The 10,505-nt window shown below is 31.3% G+C and overlaps 1 protein-coding gene across 1 annotated transcript; it reads left to right on the top strand.

Moving 5' to 3' along the window:
* Positions 1–239: 239 nt before the first annotated feature.
* LOC112775214 (organic cation/carnitine transporter 4-like) lies at positions 240–4,029 on the top strand. Its single transcript, XM_025818708.3, has 2 exons — positions 240–685; positions 2,858–4,029. The coding sequence occupies exons 1-2, from the start codon at positions 241–243 to the stop codon at positions 4,027–4,029; spliced, it is 1,617 nt and encodes a 538-aa protein (XP_025674493.2). The 5' UTR covers position 240.
* Positions 4,030–10,505: the final 6,476 nt, after the last annotated feature.

Below are 10,505 nucleotides of genomic sequence, written 5' to 3' on the forward strand. Positions count from 1 at the left end.
TTTGGGCTACTTTACACATACATACACATGGTATATACGTGCGTCCTTCTCACCTTAATAATCATCAGTAGTCACACCAAGTTCTGATGAAAAATATATATAACTACGGTCTCTGTCAAACGCAACATAATATAAGCTTCAATAATCATCAGTCATCACTATATATATTCAAGAGAAGCTCGGAAATTAACATTACTCAACACAACTATTTCCTAAACCAATTTCTCTGTAAGTTATGAAATGGCAGCAACGACGTCTTCTCATGATGAAATAAAAAAGGCTGCACCGGAGCCGGAGCTCCAATCTCCTCTAATACCTTCCAGTGTCGCGGCCAACGGAGGCATGAAACCGCCAGAGAAGCTCTGCTTCGACGAGATGCTTCAGATGTATTGCGGCGAGTTCGGAAGGTGGCAGATGAGGCACTTTGTCTTCACAACCTTCGCGTGGGCGCTCGAGGCCTTCCACACGATGGTCATTATCTTTGCAGATCGTGAGCCGGAATGGAGGTGCGTTCCCGGTTCCAAATGCGATCCGGCCGCAAGTACCGTGTGCGACTTGGAACCGGGAACATGGGAGTGGGTCGGAGGACCGCGTATGTCGACGGTGTCGGAGTGGGGCTTGATTTGTGGCAACAAATATAAGGTTGGACTGGTTCAGGCCGTGTTCTTTGGCGGCTGCATGATCGGTGAGATTTTCTGTTTATTTCATTTTATTTTCCGTTTTCTTGCCGTAAAGTCTAAAATTAGCATGCATTATTTTACCACATAAAAGAATATTATTTCTTAACATGAATTTTAAAATGTTATTTAGACATTAAATCAGCTAATATATATAATTTAATTCATTTTTAATACATATTATATCGTGCACAAATATTTAGCAATTAAAATAAATTAACCAAAAAAATACTTTATTTAGTACATTATTTATTGTAATAATTAATGAGCGTTATATAAAATAAATTTAAATTAATTTTTTATTTTTTTAATATTATCGACTTACCGTATTTTATATTTAAGATATATTTTATTTTAATAATTAATTTTAAATACTATTTTTAATGTATACTTAACATGTTTGTAAATTTTATATCATTTAATGTTTTTTTTTTCTTCTCCCATGTGTTTTAGACAAATATATGTACTGAATAAGAAATGGTTAGGAAAAGTGTTAATTAATGATATCGTTATTTGCATACCAGAAAATGATCATAATTATTACGACACTAAAATGTATTTTGGTTGAGAGCTCTAGACCCTTTGACATCAGTAGGTTACTCAGAGATTGGTTAGACTGTTAGAGTGCATCAATGTATGTGAATGATAACTAGATTACTGTATGTTGGAATTTTAATTTTAATTATATCAATCACATAGGAATATAGGATATAAGATGATATATATTTATCAAAATTATGTCGATAGATTATTAATCTGTATATTGGTCATATTATATTTCTGGATAAAAGAATGCATGGACTCCGAATCTTTGTTCAAATAAACACAGGATGTCGCGTTAGTTAGGTACTAATTAACACCTTTAATCTATACTAAAATTACAAAGGCTACCAAAGTATCTGAGATTTTATTTGCAGATAAGATTACAAAAAATGAGTGAAGATTTATATAATTATATAAATATATAGTAATTTTATTTTGCAAAAGAAGTTTTCATACATTTCATTTTTTGTTTACTTAATCTTGAGCTTTAATTTATAAAATATAAATGACGGTCCGATCCATAGAACAACAATAAACTGACAAAGTACAGAAAAGTGGGGATCTTCCAACTATACTTATCATAAATTATTCATTATATATGGTCATCACTGGTTCACCAAAACTAAAATTAAGTTCTCTAGTTATTTTTATACATCTTACCAAAATATGACAACCATCTTATTAGAATAAAATAACCTTAATTCAACTCTAAAAATGAGTTTAATTAAGTAATAGGAGTGAAAATGGTTTACAATCCATAGTAAAAACCTTATCTTTAAAGAATAAAAATTCTAATAATATGCAAAACAAAATTTTTATATACTAAAAATTGGTCACTAAACTAGTAATTATATATATATATATATATATATATATATATATATATATATATATATATTCATAAAATTTTTTAAATAAATAATCAATTACTAAAATAATTAAACTTGTTATAGTAAAAATAATCTAACATATAACATACAAACAATTATTTTTTTTATAGTAATATAATAAAAAAATTTTATGAAGTACTATATATACATATATATAATTATTTTTTTAAAAAATTAAATAATATTATATACAATATTTTTAATTTATATAAGGGTATAATCGCAAGTCATGACTCACGTACATGATGATTATTTTTTGTTGCAAATTGAATAATATTGCATGCAATATTTTTTAATTTATAATAGTATAATCACGAGCATTAATGTTATTTTTTTTGCAAATTGAATAATGTTACATGCATTATTTTTTAATTTGTAATAGTATAATTACGAGTGATGACTTTGGTACATGATGATTAATTTTTGTTTTTGCAAATTGAATAATATTACATGCAATATTTTTTAATTTATAATAGTATAATTACGAGTGATGACTCTCGTACATGATGATTAATTTTATTTTTTTTTTGCAAACTGAATAATATTACATGCAATATTTTTTAATTTATAATAATATAATTACGAGTGATGACTCACATACATGTTCAAAAAATATAAGAATACAGAATAAATAAAAAAAAAGAAAAAATCTCATTATCATTTTTATTTTTTATGTGAGTCATCACATAATTATGTACACGAAGAATTCTTCACTAATTTATACATCTCTGGACAATATAATTTCAGGAGCTGGAATATTTGGCCACCTCTCAGATTCAAATCTTGGAAGGAAAGGTTCCCTCACTATGGTTTGCATCCTAAACACCATCACCGGAATGCTAACATCACTCGCTCCTAACTACCTCTCCTACGTCACCCTCCGCTTCCTCACCGGCTTCAGCACTGGCGGCGTAGGCCTTTGCGCCTTTGTCCTCGCCACCGAACCGATAGGGCCCACAATGCGCGGCGTGGCCGGCATGTCCACATTCTACTTTTTCTCCTCCGGCATCGCCCTCCTCGCCGGCATCGCCTACCTCTTCCCAGAATGGCGCCAACTCTACATCGCCTCCACCCTGCCATCTCTTCTCTACATCCTCTTTGTTCTTCCCTTCGTCTCCGAGTCACCAAGATGGTACCTCGTGAAGGGAAGAATCAAAGCGGCCATGGCGATCATGTCCGCCATTGCGACCACCAACGGCAACCACCTCCCGCCAGGTGTTATTCTGGCCCTCGACGAGGACTTGTGTTCGCCGGCGGTGACACCGGCTATAAAGAACAAAGAAGAAGTATCGGGTTGTGTAGTGGACATTATTCGCTCGCGAGTAACGCGCACGCGCTTGTTCCTTTCAGTGGCTATAAACTTCATGTGTTCCGTGGTGTACTACGGCCTCAGCCTCAACGTAGTGAACCTTGGAACCAACCTTTACCTTAACGTTATATTGAACTCTATATCTGAGATGCCAGCTTTCATGTTAACAACTTTGTTTTTGGATAAGTTAGGGAGGAAGCCATTGACCATATTAACCCTGTGGTTTAGTGGGTTCTTTTGCTTTCTAGGGTCCCTAATAGGAAACAAAGGGGCATGGAAAGGTGTTAGAATGGTGTGTAGTATTTTAGGTATATTTGGAATGGCAGGGACTTATAACTTGTTGTTTATTTATACGGCGGAACTGTTCCCCACTGTGGTGAGGAACGTGGCGCTTGGGTGCACCACTCAAGCATCGCAGATGGGCGCCATTTTGGCACCGGTCGTCGTGATTTTGGGAGACTGGTGGCCATTTGTGGTGTTCACAGTTTGTGGGATGAGTGGAGGAATGTTTGCGTTTTACTTGCCAGAGACTCTGAACCAACCGCTCTATGATACGTTAACTGGAATGGAGGCTGCTGAGAATGAATCTGATGCCACAACAAGTGTCTGATCATGCTTGAGATTCTTTTACATGTTATAATTGTCATGTTGTTATATAACGAGAATAATAGAATAGCAACAAAGTCTTGTCTGATTCAGTGATATGTTAAGCTGTTGTTAATAAAGATCAAGGTCGTCAAAAGAAAGAGATTTGATAAATAGATAAAATGATAAAACAATTTTACGAGATACCGTTACTTTTTTTGTAAATAATGTGAATAATGAATTATAAAATTGACTCAATAAACCAAAAAAATACTCTATATTAAATTACTTCATAAATTTTAACATTAAAATAATCATATATACATTTAGGATATGTGTGGTTCAAAAATTAAATTTTATTACGAAGTAATCTCATTCCTAGACATTATATTCCTAGGAATGAGATTACTTGAAATATATGATTCTCATATTTGGTTGTAAAATTTAATACATTAGAATATTATGTAATAATCTTAGGAATGACTAAATTTTTGTTTGGTTGAATTTAAATATCTTAGTCATATTATGTAATATGTCAAAATTACCCTTAATCATTCAAATTAAAATATTAATAACTAAAAGTTAAATATTTTTTAAATTTAATAAAATACCCCTAATAATAAATATCTTAGTTAAAATTATTATTGATTCTAAATTTTTTTAAATTTACTAAAATTAAATTTTTTTAAATTTACTAAAAATACCCCTAATAACAAATATGTTTAGTTAAAATTATTATTGATTTTAATTTTTTTAAATTTACTAAAATATCCCTAATAACAAATATGTTTAATTAAATTATTATTGATTCTAAATTTTTTACTAAAATACTTCTAATAACAAATATGTTTAGTTAAAATTATTATTGACTCTAAATTTTTTTAAATTTACTAAAATACTCCTAATATCAAATATCTTTAGTTAAATTATTATTGATTCTAATTTTTTTAAATTTACTAAAATATTCCTAATAACAAATATCTTTAGTTAAATTATTATCGACTCTAAATTTTATCTCTACTAATAAATTTACTATAATACCCTTAATAACAAATGTTTAATTAAAATCAATTTTATCATAATTAAATTAGTGACTATGACAATGTAAAAGGAGCAGTGTTCATCTCAGATGATCCTCAACTAACTGAATGGCGGCATCTCTATTCTCCTAGCATTGTAATTACTTCCAAAGATGCAAAATCTGTGATCAATTATACACAAAGCAACAAAAATCCAAAATCCACCATCAATTTTCAACAAATATTTCTTAGAATCAAGCCATCACCAGTTGCTACACATTCTAGTTCAAGAGGAACTTTAACTAGTTTTTCATGGATCTTAAAACCTGATATAATGGCATCAGGAACTAGGGTTTTAGCTACTTATATTCCTCACAAAACAACATCAACAATTGGCACAAATGTCTTCCTATCAAGTCACTATAATATTTAATAAAAATTCAAAAAATAGCAATATTTAAAGCAATTTCTTCAAAAATGGCAAAAGTTCTCCCAGTTGAAGTTGGAACACCATGTCGATCAGACTATTGTCCCTTAGAATGCTAAGGCCAGCCTTCATTCTATCATCACCGCTCAAACCAGGAACATCTCTCAACAGTGCCATTAGCTTCATTCTGCGCTCGGCTCCTTCTTTTTCATGCTTAAAACAAGAAACAATATCAACTAAAACGGCTGTGTGTTCTTGATAAGCACCTTTCATATTTCTTATTGATTCTACTACTATGTCAATCACTTCCTCACTTTTGCTCCCTCTTTTTCTTTTATTCCTTGCTATATATGAAGCACTAGGAGCAGCAGAAGAACTAGGAGCAGCAGAAGCACTGGGAGTAACAGGAACACCAGGAGTTGGAGGCTCCTAAAAATTGAAAGCAACACCAGCAGGAACATCAGAAGATTATTCAATATTGATAGAAATGAAGAACAAGTAGCCTAACTGATTATACATGTTTTACACTTATATATACAAGCATTATCTCTGCCTTGGCCAGCAAGACTAACATCATTAACTAACTAAACAGAACCTAATAGAATATTAACTACCCTGATTCTAATTCTGTTTGCATAATTACATTCATATTTTTTTCTTTGTTATTATATTCCACAGAAATGAAGATCAGTATTTCTATCTAAATGCTCAATATGATGGGAATAGTTAAGGCTAGTCACAGGCACATATTTAAGTAAATGAACTAATGAAGAATCACTCCAAAATCCAAGAATACACAGTAGTAGGATCAATAATAAGTGAATTTATGTACATGAATTAAAGTCAATTGCTTACGTACTTGAAAATCAACTTCATATTCCATTTCGGTCTCTTCCAAATTTACTTGGATGTTTTCATTCACTTGCCGATCACTCAAGGTTGCTTCGCGCTCAGCCTCTATTGTAGCAACTGCTTGAGTTACATTTTCTGCATTGCCTCCTTGAGCCCTATCTCTACCAAATGCTATTCCCAACTCCTCAAAATTTGGAAATGGTTTATTATAGAGGCCATTAGTATTAGGATGGGACTGAAATTAAAAGAAAATAAATAAGCAATTAATATTAAAAAGCTTAAGATAAATAAACTTGTATTAAGAAAGTTATTTAGAATTTACACTCTTCCATTTATTGAAAATTTGTCGCTCCACCATAATCATTTTATCTTTGTCGTTCCAACCAAATCCACTCCTAGCCATGCCCATCATCTCAATTATTGCAAAATATTGTCTTTTTAGCAATTTCACCCTTGATTCAATGTGTGGATTAGCCTAAACATAGCAAAACAATTTAGAATTATTACTACTGATCTGTATATGACACCACAATTCATCCAAGCATAACTAAATATAATGAATGTATGGAACATTAATAATCATTCAGTTTTTGAATAACCAACTTATTATGAATAAAGTAAAGTTTATATGTAAGTTGAATATAAAGTTTTTTTATTTAATTTTAACACTGTAATTTTTATATATTCAAACTAAATTCTTTTTGGTTCTTTCATCTCTATCCCATCATCATCTTAAAAATAAATGACAGCAGTAAAGCATCTCAATATAAAAGCATAAATATTTTGTAAACTATACAATTATAACACAAATACAGAATTATAAACAAAGAAAACAAGTATTATGTAAAAAAACTGTACCTTAAGGTCATATTCAGGGATCTTTTCATGCAGCATTTTTTCCAAATATTTTCCATAGCTGGATTTAAACGTGCCATTGTCACACTTCCAAGAAGTAGTTGCAAGCTCTACCAAACATTCAACTAATTTTGCATCTTCGTGTGGCATCCATTGACGCTTAGTTTGCTTTGAATTAGGTCGAGTATTCTCTTCCATTTTCTATAGAAGCAGAAAATAACACAAGACAATTTTTCATCATCTTAAAGCAAGGAATCACACAAGTATAAAAAGAACAGCAATTAACAAGCATTTCATAGAGGGAAAGCATTAATTAGGCCAAACATGAAATCTCAATCAATAATTTCTATACAAGCATAAATGCAACGGAAATTTTAGTAAACCTATATAACTTAGTCAATTATGGTAAACTTCAAACTCAGATTACAACTGTCTCTGAGGTTACTACCTACTATTATTAAAAAGTTGTTAATTAGTTATTCAATATTGTACTCTGAATATAGGAGTAATAAGTAATTTTGTATTTTTCTGAAGTTGCTGATTACACGAATTTATGTTATCCATACTATGATTCTTAGGAAATACTAAAAAATCTTGAGTGAACAAATAAGTAGAACAGAATCAAAGCCACAAAATTTTGAACTCCTTAAAAAAGAGTAAAATATAAATTTACAAAAACTAAAATCTCAACGCGGTACTCACCAAGAAGGATAAAGGTATATAGAAGGATAAAGGTCTTTAAAAAAGTTCTCAACACTATCACTGATGCTGCAACCGGGGTAAGTAGGAGTGCTGCAGGCCAAAATGGTAAACTGACGAGGCTGAGGTTTGGATGAATAAAAAAAAAGAAATTCTTCTTGAAGATATGTGTCTAAGTGACGAGGCTGAGGTTTGGATGAATAAAAAAAAAAGAAATTCTTCTTGAAGATATGTGTCTATATTCCTGGAAATTGAAAATAATGTTGACAAATGAGTAATAAATTCAACGGTTGCTTCTCAGATAAACTATATCAACTTGCATACAACAATCAATGAATAAGACACAACTATTATCATGTTATTATTTTTTTCTTTTTTTTAATATTCTATATACCAGCAAAAGAAATAACAAATATTTATCCATTGCATATTCGTCTTAAAATGTGTCTCTTGTTTCTCTGCATTTTTGAGGTTCAAAAATTGACTTAAAAAATCATCCTTGAGACATGTCATGTATGTCCCTATATTTCAAAAGTATATAAACTATTTGATAACTATGAGGACAGTGACGGTTTTAAATTTTTGGTCTTTAACGTCTGTATCTTATTTGTGTTGGAACAGCAACCAAATGCTACCTAACCATGGAGATTTTTTCTATGAGCTACGAGATAATGGACTTACATAAAACAGTAGCAAGCAAATGAATCCAGTGATAAGATCATGGACTTACTCGTATAAAGTTCACATACATATTAATAAAGTTCACACAAGAAAATATGTTCTGCCTAAGAAGTAACTACAACAGTAACTATTTGAATTTGTGCAATGAAGATATTGAGAATAAACTGAAACATCAGAACAATGCATTTTTGAATATTTTAAATTTAGCATGTTTAATCCAATAAAAAAGGAAAAACGTTTATATTGAATTTCCAGTAATACCCAAAAAGAATTGTAAGTTTCTCTCAATGGATTGAAATATTTTTCAATGGATTGAAAATCAGATCGAGAATTCAAGATAGATAGATAAGTTTCTTTCAATCCATTTTTATATCATCAAAATCGGTGACAACAATCTTAAACTCTTTATTTGAGGCAAATCATCAAACACGATGTTTGCATGCAACATAATCACAGAGAACATCTAAGAAATCAAGAAAAATAGAAAATAAATAATCAAATTAGCAGTCTATTGCAGAAAATTAGTGTAATATGATGTAGAAAGCATAAAAAATCCAAACCTTAATGAGAAATTCGAAGAGAATTCAAAGAGAATTTGCAGAGAGAAGCAATGCGAACATAAACTCGAAGAAGAGAAGGAGACCAGTCCTCCGTTTAGGGTAACGGTGGCGCCGGCGCAGCTCCAGTGGCAGTGGCACTGATTTGGGGACAAAAACAAAGCTCTGCTAAGGTTTCGCCGTTTCTTCAAAGAGAAATGAAGAAGAAGCTGAAATATGTATTAAATAGCAGGGGTAATTTAGTCTTTTTGTTTCATTATATACATTCCAATCTATAACCAGGGAAGAGATGGGAATTAAATTGGTGGGAATTCAATTCCTTGGAATAAAATATACTCAGGAATAATTTTTTAAATCTTGAACCAAATATGGGAATAAGATATTCCCATCTCAAAATTCCTGGGAATATACTTGTATTCCCTCCAACCACACACACCCCTAGTGAATTTAACATCCAGCCATTGTTAACTGTGTATGAGTAAATCGAATTAAAAGGAATAACCATCCAATTGAGAATAATCAAGGTAATCGTCTGCATACATATTGAATTAAACATTCGGTATATTCATTGTTCACATTGTTTAGTATTCTCATTGTCTTCCTATACTTTTCTAATGATAAAATGTGGGGTTAATAATTTTTAAATTAAAATGGTAAAGTTTATCTATAATAAAAAGGTAAAATTTATCTAACCCTCTCTAAAATAACATATAAATTATCTTTTATGATGTGTTATTTTTTAACTGGACGTTTATTTTTAACCTGAGTTATTTTAATTCAATAAGAATTAATATTTTAACTATAATAGAGTTATTTTGTAATTAAGTTATTATTTAAAATGGATAATTGTATAATTTCTTAAAATATTAAAAACTAAATTTATTTTTGTTTTTCCATATCAAAAGAACACTTCTCTTGTTATTTGAAGCGCATTTTTTACTCCTCTATTTTTTCTTCATCACGTAGTTTCGGTCCTTCTAAGCATCACCGCCATCGTGACAAGAAGCATCGACGTTCTCGCTATCTTCTGCCTTCTCACTCGATCTTTTTTTTTCATGCATCATCCCTTAATGACGTCGTTGAATTTCCGTCGCCAGTAGCTTTGTCATTCTTCGAAGTATTGCCGCCACCGTCTTGACAAGTAGTGCCGATATCGTTGCTATCTCCTGCCATCTCACTCAGTCCCTCTTTCTTCTGTCAATCATCTCTTAACAACGTCGTTCACTACAAAAAAAATGATTTAAAATGGCATTTATATTACGGCGGTTTTGAAGAACCGCCGTAATACCCAAACATGATGACATTTTTTGTTGCTGCCGTAACTGACTTTCTATTTGGTGGCGGTTCTAGTGATTCTGGCGGTTTTGAACCGCCAGTAGCCTACATATATAAAATGAAAAACAATCCCTAA

Source organism: Arachis hypogaea, chromosome 3 (assembly GCF_003086295.3).
Source record: "Arachis hypogaea cultivar Tifrunner chromosome 3, arahy.Tifrunner.gnm2.J5K5, whole genome shotgun sequence".
Taxonomy (NCBI): Eukaryota; Viridiplantae; Streptophyta; class Magnoliopsida; order Fabales; family Fabaceae; genus Arachis; species Arachis hypogaea.